The sequence below is a fragment of the Mobula hypostoma genome, chromosome 12, assembly GCF_963921235.1.
Source record: "Mobula hypostoma chromosome 12, sMobHyp1.1, whole genome shotgun sequence".
NCBI classification, from domain to species: Eukaryota; Metazoa; Chordata; class Chondrichthyes; order Myliobatiformes; family Myliobatidae; genus Mobula; species Mobula hypostoma.
This window is the reverse complement of record NC_086108.1, coordinates 87,842,670-87,867,818: the sequence shown is the minus strand read 5'-3', so window position 1 is coordinate 87,867,818 and position 25,149 is coordinate 87,842,670. Positions and strand designations below refer to the sequence as shown.

The following is a 25,149-nucleotide window of genomic DNA, read 5'->3' as shown; positions in this document are numbered from 1 at the left end:
TTTTTCTCCCTCTGACTATACCCCTTGCCCAACCTCTGGTCTCCCCCCGCCCCCCCTTGTCTTTCTCCCCAGACCTCCTGTCCCATGATCCTCTCATATCCCTTTTGCCTATCACCTGTCCAGCTCTTGGCTCCATCCCTCCCCCTCCTGTCTTCTCCTATCATTTTGGATCTCCCCCTCCCCCTCCCACTTTCAAATCTCTTACTAAGTCTTCCTTCAGTTAGTCCTGACGAAGGATTTCGCCCTTAAACGTCAACTGTACCTCTTCCTAGAAAAAGAGCAAAGCTTTCCTCCCTCCAAACCCGTACACATGAACAGTTCATAGAACTCCATCATGGTTTACAATTAAGATTGCTTATATTTCACTGCTCTATTACAAGATTTTAGTTTAATGATTTGATTTTTGACTACTAAACACGTAGATTTGTATGTAGACTGGTTGTGGAGCTATTGTTAATGAAACAATGGTTGCAATTTGCATGTGAAGTCGACGACGTTCACAGGCCGCACTTAATTCATCCTAATGAATGTAATTTATTTTTCGAACTGTTCTTCCCAACTCCATAATTCTTCTGCAGTTGCATCTATTTTCACATGCACTAGGGTAGAGGGCATGCACGAGGCCAGGGCTGGATTTGGAGGTCTGCAAGGTGATTTATATCCAATGCAAAGTGAATTAATTGCTCCAGTTCAAGGATAATTACAGATGGGCCATAAATTCTTCTGTGTGTATCTGTATTACATATGTTAAAAAATGCACACTGCTAACAGTCTATATTGAGGACTTGGGTGTATGAAGTTATTTCTAATATCAATCTTAGTCACCTTTATTTTAAACCTGGGCATAAGTCTTCCCTGTAGCTCTACTGCCTGCCTGGGGATTAATCCTGTATTCTGTTGATTTTAATGAATCCATGTGGCCAGAAAAATTGAGATTCCGGAATAGTGAATAGGGTAGTATGCCATGCAATATTATTTGATCACCCAGTAATCAGGAGAGTTGCTCTTAGGCATGAGGGTTTTTCAGGTGCAAGAGACTTCGTAGATTCCCGTCACAGACCAAAGACATCAGTAATAATAATTGGGCTGGGCACTTGGTCTGAGTTGAATAGAAAAGTGAGATGGATGGGAACATGTGTACGAGAAATCACTTGTGTATCTTTGCAGTTGGACAATATGCAATGATAGTAGCAAAGCCAAAGCCTCTACCACCAAAAGACTGCAGATGTGTGGGAACCTGCAGTGACATGTTTCCTGACAAGCTGCACAGCATCGTGAGTAGGGAAATACCATTATTGGGTTTGAGGCTAAGGACTTCCTCCCCAGGAGCATTGTGGGAGTATCATTATCAGGAGGAATGCAACAGATCAAGAAGACTGAGCACTACCATTTTCTCCAGGACAATTGTGTGTGAGAGAGAATCAGCTGATGCCAGTCTTGTCGGTGTTGATTGCATGAAGGATGGATGATGATCCGAAATGTACTTTTATTCAATTGGTCCTATTTATTTTCCAGATTTCTATGCAAACCACTGCCCCACTCAGGAGATAACTATCGAAATTGGGTTCCTCTTGGTGCTTGAACCTGTGGACGCAACCTTGTACAGTATCAAAACAAGTTAGTAGTTATTTATTACTTGTGGGGTTGGAATTCCTCAGACTGCTTCACAAACTGCCACCTTTCATTTTAACTTCTGGAAAATAAGGCTTTAGCTTAAGGAGTTGACTGACTTTTAAAGTGGCTGTGGATCATATTAAACTTTTATTCTACTTTTAAAGGCAATAAATGGCCTCCTGTGTTAATTTGTTTGTTTCCAAAGTATTTTTCATTCTTCTGAAGGGGAAGGCAATCCAATCAAACCAGAGAAATGTGAGAGTGAGTGATTTTGTGTTCAGATCCTTTCTTCTCTTTCTGCTAACTTTGTTTATCCCTGAATCTCCATTTCCTCCATCAGCACTTTCCTTTTCCCTCTCATTTCACTCTTATCCTCAATGTTCACTCTTGGCTTTGCAAATTGATTCTTTTGTCAAACGTTTGAAGTAAATTTCATGATGGAAGCTGATAATTGACCTAAAATAAATGTGTTGGATGTTGGCATTAACTTAACATAAAATCTTAGATAATTTTGTTTACAAGAATTGATTTAATTTTGTATTTAATACAACTGGGTTGTACTGAGCACCAAGTACTGAGGAGCTCTATACTACTATAACCTTTCTTATCCCTAAATCCATTTGTAAAGGTCTTCTTTGTATCCTATTCTACTTTTTAGTTACATTGCCCAGCTCTGGGATTGTGGAGCAATCCCTTAACAATGGCACCCTCAAATTTCCAGCCATCTTTAATCTTCTTTCACTTTGGTACCTTTTGGAAGTTCTGATCTGCCTTGTCACCCACTTTGTTTTGTATTTTTGGTGTCCTTATGCTTAGGAACAATAAAAAGGGAAATAGCAGAAGCATTCAGCAGGCCAGACAGTATCTATGGAAAAAGAAATGAGCAATTCATTTCAGATATACATACTTCATGAGAACCATTCTCATCATGGATCTTTGTCGTGAAATGTTAGCTCTGTTTCTATTGTAACGGAAGCTATGTTCCCTCCTGAGTATTTTTTTAGCATTTTCTGTTTTAACACGCTCTAAATGCTGGAGGAACTCAGCAGGCCAAGCAACATCTATGGAAAAGAGTAAACAGTTGATGTTTCGGGCAGAGATCCTTCATCAGGACTCTGAAGGGTCTCTGCCTGAAGTGTAGACTGTTTATTCTTCTCCATAGATGCTGCCTGACCTGCTGAGTTCCTCCAATATTTTGCGTGTTTCTTTGGATTTCCAGTATCTGCAGATTTTCTCGTGTTTGTGATTTTTCTGTTTTAATTTCAGATTCAAATCTGATTTCCTTTCAGTGAGCCCACTGTCCTGGTCTTTTTCTCCACAGCATCCTCTTGGACCTGCTGAATAATTGTACCATGTTGTCTTGTTAAACTTTGGGAAAAATCAAATGACTTCATTCCTCTGTTTTCATCTCCTGGCTACTGCCCAAGTCTTAACCAGAAGCTCAACTGGCTTCCAATTCCCTGTCTATAGGTCTTTCTGTCATTGTAAATTGTCCTGTGATGAGGCTAGGGTTGAATAAGTGGGCTCCTGGGTGATGCGGTTTGTTGGGCAGGAAGGGCCTGTTCTGAACTGTATTTCTAAATAAATAAAATATGCCTCTGTCCAGCCTCGGGCCTGTCATTGCTGAAGCTTTGTTAGGTTTATGACATCTTGTACTCTCTATTCCAACACTCTCTGCCACTTTCCTCATAAACAGATCTTTTAAATATTGTTCCTCTTATTCAACCAAATTTTTTTCCCAGATTTTTCATTGTTTTACTTGCTGAACTAAATTATCCGTTCCCCAATTGTGTTTAAAGAAAAAAAGCAGATTGATGAAATTTATTTCTCTTCAACTTTTTGCTTTGTCTTTTATTATCAGTTGTCTCCTTTTCAAAACTCAGTTCATGAAATTCCTTCTCATTTAAAAAAAAATCAAACTCACAGTAAGAGTGTTAACATTGATTTAAATGCTGCTTGTGGCTTGGCTTAAATTTTATTGTGATTTGTTTATTGTAATGGCCATATAAAATGTTGACTTTTAATCCCTTTTGTATTGTATCCCTTAGGCTTTGGAAGTACCACTTTGAAAGGCAACAATGTTGGCAGAGGTGGGGTCACGGTTTGCCCAGGTTTACGAAGTGCTCTTAAAAGGAGGTGAGTCATTGAGACTGTTTAAACAATGTTCGATAGTCTTTGGGACAACTCTTGAAGACCAAGAGCTAATCAAGAAAAGAGCCCGGGTTCCCTTCATTTATTTGGGACACTATGCCGCTCAATTGATGCAGGAGGCTTGCTGAGCAGTTTCTAACTGGCATCAGTCCCGTGAACTTGCATAGCATGGTGCAGTGTCTAACAGCTAAGTGTGGACAGTTTTTATAGTGGAGAAGTTGTTGCATTGGGACAGTTCCACTCTCTTGACCTTGGAGGTTCAGATCTAGTCGTATGAGTAGTCATCCCGATCTGGAGGTCTATCTTGGTTGCAGTGGATAACCACGATTACTTCTGTGCCTTGTCATGTGCTTCACTCTCCACAAGGCATTGCAGAGCCACCTTCTTGGCCGTTGGATCTCCTCATTGATTTTATGCGCCCAGTATGGTGGAGCTGACGTTGCGTGTTAGGACAGGCATGTCCCTATCTCACCGGGGTATGAGGTCTGTCAGCTATCTTCACCTGGTTTGGTCTGCCCGTCGAAGCAGTGACCCAGAGTGTGGCCACTGTTACATGCAAACAACTACTTGGAGCCACAGGTGAAAGATGAGGTCCAGAAGGGACCAAAGGTGAGTGAGCTACCCCAGAATGGATGAAAAAGCCCCCTCACCAGAGGTGTACCCCTCCCTAGATCACCCATACACAGCAGCAAACACTAAAAATTAGGAACTAATACATAGTTTTATAGTACTGTAATAGCATTGGTAGTGTGCTAATTTTTTCTGTAATTCATTTAAATACACAATCTGTTACTCAATTCAAAGCAGTTTATCTCTTATACCATCTTAACAATTTCCATGAAACTTGGGCTAATTGGGGCGGCCGCTTAATTGGGCCAAAATGTACTGTTTCCAATTTGTGCCAATTACCAGAATCAATTATATTTAACTTTTGGTGATACTACTGATATCTGATCCTTGGACTTGAAGCACACGATCAACCATGATCTTATTAAATGGTCTCAGGGCTAAATATCCTTCTCCTGCATTAATTTGCTTCCTTGAACCTGTGCAATGTGCATTCGTTAGCAATGTGAATGATGACAGCCCAAAATGGCGTCAATAACTGGTGTCTCTTTGCATGTACCTCTGATGGGAAACATAAAATATCCCTGTTTAGGACTACTACAGCTGAAATCAAGTCACAACCATGGGTACTTCAATAAGCAACATTGATTTAAGACAATTAAAACAAAATCTATCAATCCTTAAAATTAATGGACTCTGGTTGACAGGCTCAGGTCATGAGTGCAGTTCCTTTTAAAGAAAACGGGTGGGGAAAACGCGCTGGTCTATAGGTACGATTGAAATGCATAGGCCGTAGACCACCCACACACAACTGTCCTGCTGGTGAATGAAAATAAAACTGAAGAACTCAGTGCAGCATTGCTGCACCAGATGGGACATCAGGGACTGCTGTGTACTTTGCTTCATGGAAACATGGCTCACTTCTGCCATTTTGGATGCAGCATTGCAGCCCGGTGGCTTCACTGTTCTTTGTCAAGACAGGTTGTTTGAGTCTTTTAAAGCTGGTGTAGGGAGATTTTGGGAAAACAACTGATAGTGATGAGAATGACATGGGACTGAGTAGCCTTGAGATTTACAATGTGAAAACTTAACAATAGACAAGCAATATGGCTTACATCAGAAGTGAATGACAAATTAATTAAAATGGAATTGGACACTGACTCGGTTGTTTCAGTCATTCCACAAAATGAATTTGAATGGCATTTCAAAGATACTAAAGTTATCTGAAGCCAGCAGATAACCAACTAAGAACATAAAAAATAACTTGTGTGGGAATGACATTTGTAACAGTGAAATACAACAAGCCACTTTGGGTTTTTATGTTGTTAAAAACAGGGGCCAGCATTGTGGGGGTGTGATTGGCTGAGACAACTACAACTTGATTGGAGATCCATCCGCCATTTGCATTCCACATTCCCTGTCAGAGTCAACTGAAAGTGAATTAAGAAGGGTACAGAATGATGCCACAGCTGTCTCCATGCTGTACAACATGAACTGTTGCCCAACAGAGGGCAAACTGGTGTTGATGCCAACCTTTGTGCCTCTGGTTGGAAGGCATATCAGACCAAGGAATGGATCATGCTGCTCAGAGGAAGTGTGAAAGTGATGAAAGCAGTGGTCTAACTACAGTTTTCACAGGCAATGTATCTGAGAAGGCTGCTGATATGTTAATCAGGAAGTCGCTTGCGAAATGTGGCTTGGTTTTAAGCTGGAAGAGAGTTCAAGGAGCTTCAGGAAATTTGCAAACATTTGGCTTTTGTGAGTGTAAAGAACCAGAATCTACTCTGTATACATTAAGGTTATTACATGAACCTCAAAACTGATTACAAGCTCCAAAACCTGGGCCTCTGTACCTCTCCCTGTAACTGGATCCTTGACTTCCTTACTGTGAGACCACAGTGTGTGTGGATCAGAAATAACATCTCCTCCTCGCTGACCATCAACCTTGGTGCTCTTCAAGGATGTGTGCTTAGCCCACTGCTCTACTCTCTCTATATCCACGTTCGTGTGGCTAGGCACAGCTCAAGTGTTACCTATAAATTTGCTGATGACACGACCATTGTTAGTAGAATTTCACATGATGATGAGGCATACAGGAGTGAGATCCACCAACTAGTTGAGTGGTGTTGTAACAACTTTGCATTCAACATCAGTAAGACCATGGAATTGATTGTAGACTTCAGGAAGGGAATGTCAAGGGAACACATACCAAAGGGATCAGCAGTGAAAAGCATGAGCAGGTTCAAGTTCCTGGGTGTCAATATTTCTGAAGATCTATCCTAGCCCCAACATGTTAATGCAGTTACAAGGAAGGCATGACAGTGTCTTATTTCATTTGGAGTTTGAGGAGAATTGGTATGCCACCAAAGACTCTTGCAAATTTCTACAGATATATCATGGAGAGCATTCTAACTGGTTGCATCGCCATTTGGCACAGGATTGGAAAATGCTGCAGAAAATTGTAAACTCAGCCAGCTCTATCATGAGAAACTAGCCTCCCCAGCATTGAGACAATCTTGAAGAGGCAATGCCTCAAAAAGGCGGTATCCGTCATTAAGGACCCCATTACCTTGGACGTTCCATCTTTGCTACCATATTGGAGGTGGTACAGGAGCCTGAAGGCACACATTCGATGTTTCAGGAAAAGCTGCTTCCCCTCCACCATCAGGTTTCTGAATGGACGAGGAGCCCATGTACACTACCTCTATTTATTTATTTAAATGCACAATTGGACAATGTGCCGCTGCAAAACATATTTCATGACATATGCCAGTGATATTAAATCTGATTCTGATCCACTGTACGTATCCATGCTACTTCTGATAAACATATTCCCTTAGTCCTGAAGAACCTGGTACTGTGTTCGGTCGGTATGGCTGAACTAGGCCATAGAGCCTGTTCCCGTACTGTATTACTGCATGATATCCATGTCATCCTTGTATGTGTTTAGTAATTGAATGTAAAGCCACTTTGAAGTCAAGTTAATAAAATTTCAAAGACTTGCAGCACTATGCTTTTTAAAAAAAATTAATCTCAGTTATTAATGGATAATCTCAATTACTTATGTTGAGACTATAACTCTAATTCTTGCCTCTTGCTGGAAAAAAATGTTTACTCCATCAATCTTCCTTTGAACTTTAAAAGAAATTTATCTGCTAGAGCTCCAGCTCCCATTCTTTTTAATCAGTGTCGCACACACATTTTCTGTAGGAGGGCTGAATTTCCAATCCAGGCTAACCCTGATGGCTTCAGTTTGCCTTATTTTAACAATATATAACTGTTATTTAAAGATGCCCCTGTTAAGCTCGCTACACAAATCACTGACTACACACTGATCTACTTGTTTCCATTCCTCTTCTTCCATCACTGCTCCACTGGTCAGTTCTCCTCTCCATTTTGCCAAGCCTGTGCCCATTTGTGTTGAAGTGTTATAGTGACTTGTGCCTCCAGTATCAGTCCACAGTTTCATTCAGTGGTGGTCTATGCCTGAATCTGGATGCTGGGTCCAGACGATTGCACTAGATCTGATGTAGTACCAGAGTATCACTCCACTGGCTTCTTGTTGCCAGGTCTAGTGTGGGGCAGCAGAGGGAAGATTGACTGGGGAATGTTGAGATAGTAAGTTGCTTCCCCGATGTATCTATTGGTTACCATATATTTCGGCTGAAAACACCACCGGCCGCAGCTTTGGGAGCATCTTGAAGACTCCCAAGAACCAGTGGCAGGAATAGGCAGCCAGTTCCCTGAGGAGTAAGATGCTTCGCTGTCAGCAGGGCAGACAGACCAGTCTTGTGCAGCAGATATGCGGCCTATGGGCTATGTTTTGTGCATCACTGTTCTACTGTTGGACTTCTTGACGGAAAGACCCCAGTTGGTCAGAGTTGGCAACAACATCTCAAGCTCCATGCTGGGCATGCTGGGCACTGGTGCCCCCAGAGCTGAGTGCTCAGCCTGCTACTGATTCACGACTGCACTGCCAGATTCAGCTCAAACCACACCATCAAATTCACCGATTATAAGGCTTTTTATTCCACATCAATGGTTTTGCTATGGAAAGAGTGAAAAGTGTGTGAATGCAATGGATGATCTAACCTGGACCTACAACTCGACCTCACTAGTCAAGAAGGCACAGTGGTGTCTACACGTTCTGAGGGGACTGAGGCCATGCAAGGCTCATCGCCCCCATTCTAACAGTGTTCTACAGGGGCACCATCGAGAGTGTCCTGTCTGACTGCATTGCTGTGTGGTATGGAAGCTGCAAAGCATCGGGCAGCAAGACCCTACAGAGGATAGTAAAATCCTCAAAAGGATCACCAGGGTACCTCTCCTCCCTATTTTTGACATTTACCAGGAGCATTGCAGACAAAGGGCCCAAAGCATTGTTGATTCCACAATCTCTTAGACCCAGTACCATCAGGAGGGAGGTACAGGAGGTATGCCCACCAGGACTAGGACTGCCAGACTGGGTTTCAGCTTCTTCCTTCAGGCTGTGAGACTAATGAATACACTGCCACCATCGGGGCCTCGTCACTTGGGACAGCATGCTGTTTACTGTTTACCTGTACTGCGTACCACGTGCATTTTTAATTGTATTAACTTTATGGTAATATTTTGTTTTATGTACTGTGTGTGAACTGTGGTCCAGAGGAACATCGTTTGATTTTATTTTTATATAGGTACACACATACATACAGTCTGATGTCAATAAACTTGAACTTGAAGTGCTAATGCATGGGCTAGTTAATTGCTTGAGGACAACCCCCTTTTTCTTAGCTAACCTGGTGACTATGTGGCACTGACTTCAAGCTCAGCTTGCCTTTCCCTGGGTAAGGAAACCAAATCTGAACATGGCAATTGAAATGTAATCTCAAAAGAACTTTGTAGACTCCTAGCAACGTTCCTTTTGCACCAATGTTCTGCCATAAAGACAGTACCCATTTGTGTTCCTATTGAAGGTTCAAAGTTTCAAAGGCTCATTTTACTATCAAGGTATGTATGCAGAATGCAACTGCATGATTTGTCTTTTCCAGCTAGCCATGAAATATAGAAAAACGAGAAATGGTTGAAAGAAAAGACATCAACCCTCCCCCTGCCCCACTGCATGAAAAGAAAAAGAAACAAAAACTTGCAAATTGCAAATCCCAAACCCCCAACCCAGCTGGCACAAAAGCTAACAGATCACTCACCTGGAAAACGGCAGCTAGAACGTAGATCCCCAAGCCTCCAACCTCCTCCCTCACACAAAAATCTAATATATCATCCGCACGGAGAAACAGCAACAAGAACGTCAAAGCCTCAACCTGCTCCCTCACATAAGGAAACTAATAAATCACCCACGTGCAGAAACAGCTGCATCTCTTCAACAATGGTCCACCTGCTGGCAAATGACTGCTGGTTTCTTACCAGTTTTTAAGTCACTATCTCATTCTTTCTATCTTTCCATCCTATTCTTTCCACAACTGCTTAAAATAGAACCTTCACACATTGTGCTTCATCTGCTGTTTTTTGCTCATTTTCTCAACGTGCCTGAGTCCTCTACAGGCTGTGCTTGTCATTTGCTTTCCCACGGAGATTAGGATCACCAGAATATCTGCATTTGTTGCGTTTTGCTTCCTCATTTTGTTTAGTCAAGTAAGTTGGGTTTTCCACTAGTGACAGACTACTATTAACTTGGAAAAATGCCATTTATTGATCTTCAATGTTGTCTAGACTTCACCTCATTGCTATGTTGTCTGCACGCCTTTCAGCCCTTTAAAGAGCAGTGGTATTTAATCAAGGGTCTCTTCTACTGTATTTTCACTTATTTAGCCCCCATACTCTATTATTAAAGGGAAAGACCTTGATAATAAAGCAGACGGGAGGGGAATAAATAAAGATCTGCCCTGTTCTATGTTCTAATACCTCAACATCTCAAACACTGGCCAACAGTCAATTAAGCCCAAGGCATTTGGGTTTTATTCTCCATAACATCTCAGGTATTTTGGAGAGGAAATAGTAATTATCTTAACGTCAACAGTCTTTAGGATGTCATTACATTTATTAAGTCTTCCATGGTGAAGATGTAAGCAGAAGTGCCCCAATATTCCATTTTAATCTGTCCAAATATCTTTTCTTTTCGTGATCACCTTGTTGGTACTCCCTTCTCTGCATTGTTACTGTAGCAGTTATAGCCCTCCTGTATTTGTTGTTTACTAACTCCCACAGTCTGTCTTCTGCCACTTCATCTTTTCGTTAACATTTCCCACTTACCGTAAGTCTTCCAATTCTCTGGCTTGCTGTTTTCACTCCATTTATAACCATTTTCTGTTCATCTGATTATATACTTAATCCAATGTTATCCTTAATCACCACCCTCATCCAGGTCAAGTCAAGACAGTACACAGTAAAAATGAGACAACATTTTTCAGGACCATGGTGCTACATGAACAATGCAAAAACTACACTGAACTATGTAAAACAACACAAAAAACTACACTAGACTACAGACCTACCCAGGACTGCATAAAGTGCACAGAATAGTGCAGGCATTACAATAAATAATAAACAAGACATTATGCACAGTAGAGGGCAGTAGGTTGGTATCAGTCCAGGCTCTGGGTATTGAGGAGACTGATGGCTTGGGGGAAGAAACTTACATAGTCTGGTCGTGAGAGCCCGAATACTTAGGTGCCTTTTGCCAGATGGCAGGAGGGAGAAGAGTTTGTATGAGGGGTGTGTGGGGTCCTTCATAATGTTGTTTGCTTTACGGATGCAGTGTATGGTGTAAATGTCTATAATGGTGGGAAGAGAGACCCCGATGATCTTCTCAGCTGACCTCACTATCCGCTGCAGGGTCTTGCGATCCGAGATGGTGCAATTTCCGAAACAGGCAGTGATACAGCTGCTCAGGGTGCTCTCAATACAATCTCTGTAGAATGTGGTGAGGATGGGGGCTGGGAGATGGACTTCTCTCAGCCTTTGCAGAAAGTAGAGACGCTGCTGGCCTTTTTTTTGCTATGGAGCTGGTGTTGAGGGACCAAGTGAGATTCTCCTCCAGGTGAACACCAAGAAATTATGTGCTCTTAACGATCTCTATGGAGGAGTTGTCAATGTTCAGTGGAGAGTGGTCACTCCATGTCCTCCTGAAGTCAACAACCATCTCTTTTGTTCACATTCAGAGACAGGTTGTTGGCTCTACACCAGTCTGTTAGCCGCTGCACTCCTCTCTGTATGCTGACTCATCGTTCTTGTTGATGAGACCCACCATGGTTGTGTCATCGGTGGATTTGATGATGTGGTTCGAGCTCTGTGTTGCAATACAGTCGTGGGTCAGCAGAGTGAACAGCAATGGACTGAGCACACAGGCCTGGGGGGGCCCCCGTGCTCAGTGTGATGGTGTTGGAGATGTTGTTGCCAATCCAGACTGACTCAGGTCTCCCGTCAGGAGGTCTAGGATCCATTTGCAGAGGGAGGTGTTCAGGCCCAGTGGGCTCAGCTTTCCAGTCAGTTTCTGAGGAATGATTGTGTCGAATGCTGAACTGAAGTCTATGAACAGCATTCGAACGTACATGTCTTTTTTGTCCAGGTGGGTTAGGGCCAGGTGGAGGGTGATGGCAATGGCGTCGTCTGTTGAACAGTTGGGACGGTGCATGAACTGCAGGGGGGCCAGTAAGGGAGGCAGCAGGGTCTTGATGTGCCTCGTGACGAGCCTCTCGAAACACTTCATGATGATGGACTTAAGTGCAACGGGACAGTAGTCGTTGAGGGAGGACACTGAAGACTTCATCAGCATGGGGACAATGGTGGTGGCCTTGAAGCACGTAGGAACAATGGCGCTGCTTGGAGATGTTGAAGATGTCAGTGAGAATCTCAGCTAGCTGATCTGCACATCCTCTAAGCACTCTGCCAGGAATATTGTCTGGTCCAGCAGCCTTCTGTGGGTTGACCCTGCACAGGGTTCTCCTCACATCAGCCATGGTAAGATATAGCACCTGGTCATTTGGAGGAGGGGTGGTCTTTCTTGCCACCACGTCATTTTCCGGATCAAAACAAGTATAGAAGTTGTTCAGCGCATCTGGGTGGGAGGCATCACCAGCACAGGCAGGTGGTGTTGTCTTGTAGTTGGTGATGTCCTGAATGCCCTTCCACATGCGCTGTGTGTCGCTGCTGTCCTGGAAGTGGCTGTGGATTCGCTGGGCGTGTACACGCTTTGCCTCTCTGATGGCCCGGGACAGTTTGGCCCTCGCTGTTGTTAGGGCTGCCTTGTCGCCTGCTCTGAAGGCGGAATCACGGGTCCTCAGCAGTGCACGCACCTCCACGGTCATCCATGGCTTCTGGTTAGTGTGTGTAGTGATGGTCTTGGCCACAGTGATGTCATCGATGCACTTGCTAATGTAGCTAGTCACTGATGCCGTGCACTCCTCTAAGTTGGTAGAGTCGCCATCGGTTGCAGCCTCCCTGAACATGTGCCAGTCAGTGTGCTCAAAGCAGTCTTGAAGAGCAGAGATGGCTCCTGCTGGCCAGGTTTTCATCTGCTTCTGAACTGGTCTGGAGCGCCTGACGAGTGGTCTGTATGCCGGGATAATGCTAATCCCAGAGATGTTGTCTGAGTAACCGAGGTGGAGGCGGGGCTCCACCCAGTACGCGTCAGGAATGTTTGTGTAAACAAGATCCAACGCGCTCTCCCCTCTTGTTGCAAAGTCCAGATACTGATAGAATCTGGGAAGCACTGACTTAGGTTTCACGTGGTTAAAATCTCCGGCGACAATAAACAGTCCATCAGGGTGTGCATTCTGCAGTTTGCTAATAGCCCCATACAGTTCACAGAGCACCTCCTTAGCATTAGCGCTGGGGGGAATGTACACACCGACTATAAGGACAATGGTAAATTCCCGTGGCAAATAAAATGGTCTGCATCTAACAGTCACAAACTCCACTAGCGATGAGCAGTATCTGGAAACCAGCACAGAGTTCTTGCACCATTCCGTATTGATTTAAACACACAAGCCATCATGGTGAGTCTTACTGGAAAGAGCTGCATCTCTCTCCGATTACATTAAAAAAAAATCTCTATTTACAAAACCAGCAAATAGAATTCATGCTGAGTCCTGTGTGATCTGAATAAAAGCAGGTTTTGCAATCCATTTCTCTTGTGGTGTATATTACAATTGACATTTAATAAGACTCACACACCTCATATAGTATGAGGGGATATGACAACAATGAAGTCATCAGTTCTATTACTGAGCAATTGATAAAATGCATTCCAGAGATTTTTTGAGCAGAAAATTTGTAGCTTTGGCAAAGTTCCTAATGTATTAGAGTAATAGTCATGAGGGTGGCCAGGTTTTAAGGTTCCCCTCTTACCCCTTTGTCTCACCTGCCTATCATCTCATTCTGATGCCTCTTTTCATTCCCTTTTTCATATGGCCCACTCTCTATCAGATTACTCCTTCAACCCGTTACATTTTCCACTTATCGCCTCCCAGCTTCTTACTTCTGGCCCCCCCCATCTCCTATCCACTTACCTCCCCCCTCACTTGCCAGCTTGTAGTATTTCCTCTCTCCCCCCCCCCCCCCCCACTTTATCCTGGCTCTTTCTACCTTCCTTTCCAGTCCATAAAACATAGAACTGGGCCATCCAGCCCATCTTACAGTCCTGATGAAAGGTCTCAGTGTAAAATATCGGCTCTTTATTCCTTTCCATAGATGCTGCTAGCTGAGTTCTTCCAGCATGTTGTGTGTGTTGTTCTGGATTTCCAGCATCTGCAGAATCTTGTGCTCAGATTTGGCTATTGGTGTTTCGCATTGGACAGAAGTGTTTCTGTAGTGAGATCGGGAAAAATGGTTTCTGAATTATGAGGTCAAGTTTGACTCTGATTACCTCTTCAGATAATAAAATCACTGCTTGCATATGAAATATGTCTAAATTACAAGGAAACATAGTGACTGTCCCAGTGTGAATGCTCTCCTTGATAATGATGAGAAAGTTGGCAACTGAAGTAGATAATGCTGAAAATACTCAGCCAGTCTGGCAGCATCTGTGTAGAAGGAAACTGCTGATGTTTCATTTCAATACCCTTTCATCAGAAAGTTGACTCAGTGTTAGTTTTCATAGTTACTGCCAAGCCAAAGCATTTCCAACATTTTTGACAATTTAAAAAAAATATTTCTAGCATCAAGCATTCTAGTTGATGCTTCCTGAAAGGAAACTCAGAACCTGCTTTTTTATGCTGTTTCTGCTGGAACTGGTTGTCAAAATTTGGTTGCAGAAAGTTAATGAGTTCTATGATTACTCTGCATCTTTTTTTTCTCTCCTCTTTCTCTGCAGACCCAAGGATTGAACAATATCCCTTTATGGTGTCTCCAGTCCCTATGACCGCTGTCCTGTTGTTCTATGTATATTTTGTACTGTCTTTGGGGCCCAAGCTCATGGCTGGCAGGATGCCCTTCGATCTCAAGAAGGTTATGGTTTGCTATAACTTTGCACTGGTGTTTTTCTCGATATTCATAGTCTATGAGGTAAGACTACTTATGTTCTCTTTTAGCTTTGGAGAGTTCTGCTTATCAGGTTTATATTATCAAAGATCTCAGCAAAGTTATTGACCTGCATTTGTGTAGAGCAGTGGTTCGCCACCTGGGGTTCGCGGACCCCTTTCTTAATGATATTGGTCCATGGCATTAAAAAGGTTGGGAGCCCTGAAGTAGGGATTCCACATTCTCCTTGTGACTTGTGTTTCTTTCATATCCCAAAAACTGTTGCGCTAGTTAATTTACTATTGTAGATTGCTCCTAGTGTAGATATCTGATGAGTGAGCAAGAGGAGGAAATTTGCAAGAAGTTGTAGGGAAGTAAGTATTGCTGTTTAACTCAATGGCTTGTTATGTTGTCAGAGAATGAGAAATATTGGCATTCTATTGATTTCGAAGAAACAGAATAGTTTGGACAAATCACCATTTTTAAGCTTTCCAGTAAAATTTTGTGAGGATGACTCATGCAATTAGTCTTAACCTAGGTAGGCTTCTATACTGGTGAGTTTTGTGAATACAAACCCATTGCAGGGAGTGGAATATGCAAGGTAGTTTTGATTAGGTGTTGGTGTGCATACCTCTCGTCACATACATTCATTAAGTACGTGATTGTTGTCGTTTTTCTGAAAGCAATTCTGGTTGCATACACCTCAGTGTGAGGATTTTTAGCCGCTCCAAGTTATTGGGTTAAAAAAAAGTTTCATATTGGCTGAGCATTAAATATTGATGTTGTCAGACTGCAATTAATGCAAGTCAGAATGTTTTGTCTCCTCCTGCCCCAGTAAATGCATTACCAACTGGAAGGCAGACATTGGAAGGTTGAAAGTGCAGGTGCCCTTGTTTATTATTGTAGTATGTATTGAAGTACAGTGAAAAACTGTTTTCCATAACATCCAGAAAGATCATGCTGTCATGTCAGTACATTGAGGTAGTACAGTGGAAAACAATTGCAGAATGAAGCATTAAGTTATAGCAAAAGAACAGCGATGGCAGAAAATATGCAAGGCCATAATAATGTAGATTGAGATCAAGAGGCCGTTCTTGTAGTAGGGGATTTTTGAGGGATGCTGACTGTTAGAGCAGTATGGGTACTGGAATATTGGGCATTTGTCTGAACTTTATTTCATTTAGATAAGTGAAAAAGGCTGAGAGTCAAAAACTGTGTGATTGTCACTTGTGATTTGTAAAAGTTTTTAATAAAGTGAATAAAGGGAAAATGTAATTATATTTTGAATGACAGTTATTATAATCTCACAGACTGCTTCAAGACTTTCTGTGTGTCAAGGGAATTAATTGGTTCTTGCATCTTCTCAGATATTCATGCTGTATGACTTTGAAATTAAAATATCCCTGAGCTCTTTACCTGTGGAAAGAGCAGCAGTTCAGTTATGAAGTGTGACATGTTAGTTTTTTTCTGGTTGACTGTTCTGGTGTTTCCATTTGGATTAACCCAGTTGTCAACTACAATGCGTCTGTTTTGTTTTGAGGTTTGGAATGTTAATTCTGTTAGTTTAAAAACAATGTATATTCTATCCACAGTTCTTGATGTCTGGCTGGGCAACTGGGTATACATTCCAATGTGATCTAATAGATTACTCCAATAGCCCGAAAGCTCTTCGGGTAAGTGCAGCACCTTTGTCATTTTCTAATGTTCAAGCTTCTATAATGGTGATTGTTCTCCTGTCTGAAAGAACTACACTCAGTGGCCACTTTGTTAGGTACCTCCTGTACCAAATAAAGTAGTGTCTGAGTGTATGTTCATGGTCATCTGCTATAGCACATCCACTTCAAGGTGTGTGCATTCAGAGGTGCTCTTTCGTGTACTGCTGTTGTAACGTGTGGTTATTTGAGTTATGGTTGCTGCTTTGTCAACTTGAACCAATCTGGCCATTTTCCTCTGGCCTTTCTCATTAACAAGGTGTTTTCATTGACAGAACTGCCACTCACTGGAATTATTATTATTTTTTTTGTTTTCCACACCATTCTCTGTAACCTCGACTCGTGCATGAAAATCCCAGGAAATCTACAGTTTTTGAGATACTCAAACCACCCCACCTGGCACCAACAACCATTCCATGGTCAAAGTCATTTAGATAACATTTCATCCAGATTCTGGTGTTTGGTCTGAACAACAACTAAAACTCTTGACCATGCCTACATGATTGGCTGATTAGATAGTTGCATTGATGAGCAGGTGTACATTTGTACACATTACATTTGTACCTAATAATGTGTCTACAGAGTGTATCGTGTTGCCTTGGTTCCATTGGTCCCACTCTGTTTCATGATGTGTTTTAATGTTTGTTCTTTCCAAGGCTGATTATATACTTCACTATCTAGTAATGGACTGGGTCGGCATCTAGAAATAGTTGTTACTGTTTGTTTAGTTAATTAATTTGCTTTACCACTTTCGAGAACACTTGTATTGCACTAATATGTAGGTCATTCTAACTTGGAGATTCCACTATGACAACATTCTGCAGTATTCTTGGCCCCTTCACCCTGGTGTGACCAGCAAGTAATCAAATTTGTCATTTGCTCATAGTGGTATTATAGTACAAGACTGCTCAGTTGCTTGGTCGTCATTAGAACCACTACACTCGCAGTCATTGGCTGACAATACCCCTCAAAAGTCTAGTGAAAGACAAGGGTAAGAAAGCATACAGAAATGTCTGCATGCTCCTTTTCCTGGGTCCAAACCATCCTGAGTTCGAAATGCATTGTGATTCCTTCATTGTCACTAGTCTACATCTTGGAACTCCCTTCCAGACAGAACTGGAATAACATGTTGCAATAATCAAGAGGACAGATTATCACCACCATCAAGTTAAACCAAAGAATAGTTGACTTGGTGGTGAGCTGTATTGAAGAAAAGGCTTTACAGATTAAAACACGAGGAATTCTGCAGATGTTGGAAATTCAAGCAACAGACATCAAAGTTGCTGGTGAGCGCAGCAGGCCAGGCAGCATCTCTAGGAAGAGGTACAGTTGACGTTTCGGGCCGAGACCCTTCTTTCAGGACGAAGGGTCTCGGGCCGAAATGTCGACTGTACCTCTTCCTAGAGATGCTGCCTGGCCTGCTGCGTTCACCAGCAACTTTGATGTGTGTTGCTTTACAGATTTTTTGTTCCAAGAGAGGTTCTTCGCCCTAGATGCTTTCCATGTGTCTAACATAGAAACATAGAAAACCTGTAGCACAATACAGACCCTTTGACCTACAAAACTGTGCCGAACATGTCCTTACCTTAGAAATTACCTGTGGTTACCCATAGCCCTCTATTTTTTTGAGCTTCATGTACCTGTCCAGGAGTCTCTTAAAAGACCCTATCGTATCTGCCTCCACCACCATTGCCGGCAGCCCATTCCACGCACTCACCACTCTCTGCGTTTTTAAAAAAAAAAACAACTTACCCCTGACATCTCCTCTATACCTACTTCCAAGCACCCTAAAACTGTGCCCTCTCGTGCTAGCCATTTCAGCCCTGACTATCCACATGATTAATGCCTCTCATCATCTTATACACCTCTATCAGGTCACCTCTCATCCTCCGTCACTCCAAGGAAAAAAGGCCAAGTTACATGAACATCTATATGAACTGGAGCTAGTGGCTGGGATACCAACTATTTCTCCCCTTGCTCCACAATTGAGCATTAATGTCTTCTATGTAGTTCGCATTCTAAATGAGGTCATGAAACCATTAACGCATGACAGGTGGGCGTTTGATTAATTACGTCCATCCTGGCTTTCTGTAGTCTGTCTAGTCAGTCTCATTCTTTGTCTCCCTTTCTGTAATGTTGCAATTTTTCCTTGTATACATTTTCCATTCCCTTTTCCCTTTTTAAAAAAACTCGATTCACTCTTCACATACAAAATCCCAGCTTGTCGCTATCTGCACATTTTTTTCTGAAAAAACTTTTTTCTTAGCACCTACCCCAAATTGTGTCTTTTGCTTTAAGTTTGCCGTCCCATTACCTCAGTCCTCTACTAAAGAAAGCAGCTTCTATTTACACAATCTAATCTTATCTTGATCCTTTACACCTCCCATCAAATCTTCAACTGGCAGGGTCTACTTACTAATTAATATGATCCCATACAAAGTATATTTTATCTTATCCAATGTCCTTACGAAGCAGAGATGACCTTATCTGATACTTCTGGAAATTTTCCATAAGATTAATATGTTTCCTTATATGTACGTGCCAGGCTGCTGCACATAGCTAATGAGAAGCCACAGTTGGAAAGCAATGGTATTATTATTTTTTATTATTTAATAGCCCTTAACTCCGAGTGGAGTCATCGGGACACCGTCATGACAGCGTTTTTTTCAGCAGACTTTCTCATTTTTACAAGGCCGAGTTGCTAGCTCAACACTCAACCCAACACGGATGGAAAGCGTGCAAGGGAGACGGCTGGATTGGAACTCGGGAGCCTTGGCTCCGAAGTCCGGCGCTGATGCCACTACACCACCAGCCAGCCAGGTGTAATGACAAGAATCAAACCTTCCTGCCTATTGATTGGATGTAGGAACTATTGCTCAGTTGATCTAAGGGCTGATCCTTGCATCAGTGATTTAACAGCGGAGGGGGGCTCATAGGCTAGTTTGTTGCTAAATTGCTGTGCCTGAATTCTGGGTGAGCTCTAGTTCATTCACCTAATGAAGGTTGAACGTCACAATGCAGGTGACTGATTTTTCTGATTCCAGTCACACATACTAAGCATGCTGATAGCAGCTTTATCACTGGAATGCTGCTAAGAAGGTCACTGATCTCTAAGCAGTAAGGCAGAGTCAGACCAATTTCTCTCTCCTATGGGTCCCACAAACGTCATACCTTGAAATAATGGTATTGCTCTAACAGTATTTGAAAGCACAATTCAATTGAAACCTATTCTTGTAAGATAGTGTAAATTGAACCATTATTAAATGTTGAGGGGAAGCACTGCCCTTCTGTGACATGCACCTTGCTTATAAACTAGTGTTGTTCAAACAGTGGTCAATTCAAGTGAATTCTAGTGGCTCCAAATGTTTCCTTGGCTGGACTATGATTTGGCAGGTCTTGAGGTCATTCAAACTACAGAAATGCAATCTCTTCCCTGTTCTACTCACTGTACCTAGAGCATGAAGCTAAATAATTGGATGTTCTGACCTACCTGCTGTTAACAGCCTGTATTCAAAAAATAATACAGCTTGTCTTAATTTCTAATTTCTGAATGACTCTGACACTTCCAGAGTCATAGGATCAGATAGCATGGAAACAGCCAGCCCCTCTGTGCCGAACAGAATGGCCATCTAAGCTCATCTCATTTGCCCATATCCCTTTAACCCTTTCCTATCCATGTGCCTGAGTGCCTTTTTAAATGCTGTACCTGTCTCAATCACTTTCTCTGGCAGCTCATTCCATTATCCCGTCCGCCATCTGGATGACAAACGCAAGAGATTCTGCAGATGCTGGAAATCCAGAGCAGCAGCGCACAAAAGGCCAAGACCCTTCTCAGTTTGTAACGTTGTCTGTTTTTTTTATTTCCATTGATGCTGCCTGACCCTCCAGCATTTTGTGTGTGTTGCTCCGGATTAAAATAAAAAAAGCCCATTAGGTTCCTTTTAAATCTCTCCTCTCACCCTAAACCTATGTCACCTAGTTCTTGATTCCCCAACCGTGGGAAAAGACTGTGAGCATCCACTTAAATGGGCGAGGCTGTCTGATAGGATGCAAGTCTGAAAATAACTACTGGATGTGCTAGCTGACAGCTGAATCTGGCCTTTATACTCTGTTTTCTTTTTACATTGTTACTTTGGGTGACTTTGTCCCACTGCCCACCTCCTTGTCCTCCTCTCTTTAACAATACTTTCTTGCGTGGTGGATGTGGAAAAGATATATGTTGCCAGGTTTCTTGCCATTTTATTCTTACCAGCTGAAAAAATGCCGGTGATAAAATGCTATCAGCTGGCGTGATGAGGTGACAATAAGAGGAAGAAACCGGAGCTCCATGAGGCAGTGCCCTTTAGGGGAATGGAGATGAAGAAGATCAGTAGCTTTAAATTCCTTGGTATTAACATCAGCAGACTGTCCCGGGACCTGCACATAAGATGTCCTGTGGAGATTACCTTAACTGCTTGCATCACAGCCTTGTATGGAAATACCAACGTCCAAGAATGGAAAAGACCATAGACAGTGGCGGATACAGCCTCATCCATCTCGGACGCAATTTGAGCGCATTTAAGTGGCGTGCTGCCACAAGAAAGCAGCATCCGTTATCAAAAACCCTTACGATTCAGGCCATGCCCTCTTCGCTCTACTGCCATTGGGCAGCATGTACAGAAGCCTTGGGTCCCACACCACCAGGTCGGGGAACAGTTATTGCCCAACAACCATCAGGCTCCTGAGCCAGTGTGGATACTTTTAATCACCACTACTCTGAACTGATTCTGTGACCTACAGGCGCACTATCAAGGACAGCTTGTTTTCCGATATACCTTAGTTGCTTCTCAGTCTTTGTGTTTAGTTTTTATGAAATTCTATTATGTTCAATTATTTCCTATAAATGCCTGCAAGAAATGCATCAATTAGTATATAGTATCATACAGTATTATTTTGCTGCTGTGACTTCTCAATACTGAGTGCTATTTTTGATGTGAGTTTCTGGTAACTGCTTGTGTAATCACTTAGCCATAAATTTTGTTTGTTATGACTCATTTGCCATCTTTTAATTTGAATCCTTATCTTGTCTTTCCTGTCCATCTGTCTGAGCTTCCAGCATCCAGGGACTTGCTCTTTGCTCCAATGTAGGCTACCGCAGTAAATGCTTTCTTTTCGTTTTGTGCATGATCTCCACTATCTCTTGAGCTTTCGGCGGTCGTTTGTTTATAATTTTCCCGCCTTTTGTCAGGGAGTTGAAATTTCTCCCCTCTTCTTTGTACAGACACTGTGCTCTGTTGTCATTGGAGACGTGCCCTGCTTCCTTCCTGTGCTGACTGTTGAGGTTGGGATAAGATGGTTGCCATGAGTGGCTGTCCACCCTCATCTGACCACGGAAGTTCGCTGCTCTTTGGCTCCAGCTTTACTTCAAAGCATTGTCTTAGTTAACTATATTTGCATCCTCTGTTCCCTGCCAAGCCCAGTTAATTTGTTTCACTCCACATTTCATTGTTGGCTTTTCACCAAACATGTTCAACGTCTAATTAATTTAGTCCTATCTTTTCTTCAATTGATAGCTGAGGTTTGATGCAGCAATTGATTCCCTTTTCTTCTCCCTCCCACTGATTTTGCAATTAGTAGCTTCTAACTTTAAGGCCCTTTCTTCTCGATTGTATTTGTACCCCTAAATTTATTGCATTTGTACCTCCATATTCATAAAATTGTCAGCCTATGAAGAAAAACAGCCTAACTACAACCAAAACATTATATGAACCTTTTGTATCTTCAATTATTTATTTTCTGTGTCTCCCTTGGGCCTTCCTTTAGCTAATTCTAATTCCCAAGCCATATGGAGCTACTTTACTCCCTTATCCTGCCTCTCCTGTTTGCTCTTGGGCACATTAGTGATGGAGAAATCTCCACTACTTTGCTAATTCACTAATTTGCGCGATTCCCCCTAACCCCCGGCTTGTTGTGTGTTGATGGGTAAGGTCTTGCTGGTTGAGAGCTACTTGCACAGGGTGTTGGTCAGTTCTCCGATTTTAATATTAGGATACAGTGTTTACGTAATGGGCTTCTATTCCGGGTGTGTCTGCTGAAGGAGCTGAACCGACTCTCAGCAGTTGCTCCTGCACATGACTTGTTTAAGACTCTGGGGACCACTGCAGAATAGAACAATGAGGCTGCCCTGCTTGTGACGCCGGGGAAAGCCCTAAGGATGCTGAAATGTGTAGAATATCTAGGCCTAAAAGGAAGATTGTAGAGAGTTGCCTTTAAATAGTAGGTGTACATTGAATGGAATGAAGAAAAAGAAGCTACAAAAGCATTTTGGATATCTGGATGGTTATAGGCTGAATGACAAAATTGAAAACAATACCAGGGACTGATCAATGCCTGGTGTGAAATGTGCTTTGCTGTTGAGACTGGGACCACATTTATTTAGGAACCGTGGAGTGCCATTGTTTGATGCTGAGTTCGGGTTAGCCCTCTGTGTGGGGGCTAGGGGTAGACGGGAGTGGGGAGAGAGTTGTACTGGGGTCAAGGTGACTTTACCCCTGAGATGCTTTGTATCGCTCAGTTATTACTTTTAGTTACATTTGTTTGGCACTTACAGCTGCTTGTCCAAAGGCATACCGGTTGGTAGGTTAATCAGTCGTTGTAAATTGTCCCATGATTAAATTGGGGGTTGCTGCGTGGCATGGCCAGAAGGCCCTATCCTGCACAGTATCTCAATAAATGAAAAGTTTCCGTATGAATTTTTTTCATTATCAGATGAACGACAGGAAGTTGTGGTACGTAAAGGAGCGGCAGTGCAAATTGAAGTCATAGAGGGGGCTTAATTCACCTGAGATTAATTGTCCGAGCTCACTCAAGCCACTATTGGTACCTTCAATCCAGATGATTATGCTTACCCATTCACTAATTTCTCATCATCTTGTTTATTGGTGTTTTTTTTTTGCTGGATGCACATATCTGCAAATCTGAATATCAGAGAATAAATATCTCCCTTTCTGTGATGGTATGTGGACAGAAGCAGCATGTTTTGATGCCTTAGATCAGGAATTCCCAATCCTTTTTTTAATGCCTTCGATCAATGGACCCCTTTAAGCAAGGGGTCTGTGGACCTCAGGTTGGGAGCCCCTGCTTTAGATGAAATATGAATTTTGTAATTATGTCATTAGGTGCACTGAGATTCTCAGGTCTGGTTCTCATTTGTCATTGAATAATGCTATATTGTAACCCCTGGAGAAAGTCTTTCTAACTGTTCTGTCCTTAATACATTTATTGTGTGTGTGTGTGTGTGTGTGTGTGTATTGTACTTTTACACATGCTATTGACATTCTTAACAATTTTTAAAAATTTTCCAGATCTCCAGCTGGGCTGTTGGTTCAGATGGTCATGCTGGTCCTATTTTGTTGAGTGGACAGCAGATCCACCTACGGCAGTCCCGACGTTCGTACTTTAAGCAGATTATCTTCCTTGGTCACCGCTATGGACCCGCAGTCAGCCAATGATCGGTCCCTTGGGCCATAATGTCCTGACACGAGACACACCGTGTGTGTTGTGTTTCTCAGATGTTATCTTGGCGGGAAGACTTCGGCTGTTAGCTCAGATGTGAAAAGTTTTATCCTTCACATATTTATGGAGTCTAGTTTATTAGTAACCTTTTCCTTCCTGTATTATAAAATGCCTTTATAAAAGCATGTTCCAAAGGTTCCCTTGAGCTTCTTAATTATATATTTATATCCCTATCCAGGAGGTTAAGGCCACACATTCAAATGTATTTTAATTTTATTGAGATACAGCGTGGAATAGGCCTTCCGAGCTCTGCTGCCCATTTACCCCCGATTTTATCCTCGCCCAATCATGGGGCAATTTACAATGATGAACCTACACAAGGGTAGGTCTTTGGACTGTGTGGTGGTTGGGGGGGACTGGAGCTGGAGCACCCAGAGGAAACATACATGGAGCAAACATATAAACTCCTTTCAGGCAGCGACGGGAATTGAACCTAAGTCACTGGTACTGTAAACCATTGTGCTAACCACTACGTTACTATACAGCCCATGTAAGCGTTTAGTATTATAGCTTGAGTGCTTGGACAGTGGCAAAATTGTGATCTACTCATCCAAGGTGGCCTGAAGTCTGTGTAAGCACTAAGGCAACAGTGCCACCTACAGAAATGAAACCTGGAAATGTTCTACACATGATGCCAGAGAGAGGTAATTCAGATTTCAAAATGAAACTTTTCATTAGAACTAGATTCCCTTCTAAGGAATTGGGGTTTGTGTTGAGAGCTTGGAAGGGAAGAGAATAAAAAGGGAGAATGTCTGGAATTGGGCAAGTTTGTATCTTAATCACCACTGCTATTTTAGACAGCATAAGACAAAGGAGCAGAAGTTGGCCATTCGGCCCATCGAGTCTGCTCCACCATTCTATCATGAGCTGATCCATTCTCCCATTTAGTCCCACTCCCCCGCCTTCTCACCATAACCTTTGATGCCCTGGCTACTCAGATACCTATCAATCTCTGCCTTAAATACACCCAATGACTTGACCTCCACTGCTGCCTGTGGCAACAAATTGCACGGATTCACCACCCTCTGGCTGAAAAAATTTCTTCGCATCTCTGTTCTGAATGGGTGTCCTTCAATCCTTGAGTCATGCCTTCTCG

General features: G+C 42.5%; 1 protein-coding gene across 3 annotated transcripts in view; it reads left to right on the top strand.

The window, feature by feature from the left end:
* Positions 1-25,149, top strand: part of LOC134354979 (very long chain fatty acid elongase 1-like) — a 101,079-nt gene that overhangs the window by 59,128 nt on the left and 16,802 nt on the right. For all 3 annotated transcript variants that reach the window (XM_063064567.1, XM_063064566.1, XM_063064568.1), the window contains 4 exons: positions 1,516-1,617; positions 3,663-3,750; positions 14,642-14,832; positions 16,380-16,460. In XM_063064567.1, coding sequence (XP_062920637.1) covers positions 3,693-3,750; positions 14,642-14,832; positions 16,380-16,460 — 330 coding nt within the window. In that variant the 5' untranslated portion in view covers positions 1,516-1,617; positions 3,663-3,692. The remainder of the gene's footprint in view (positions 1-1,515; positions 1,618-3,662; positions 3,751-14,641; positions 14,833-16,379; positions 16,461-25,149) is intronic.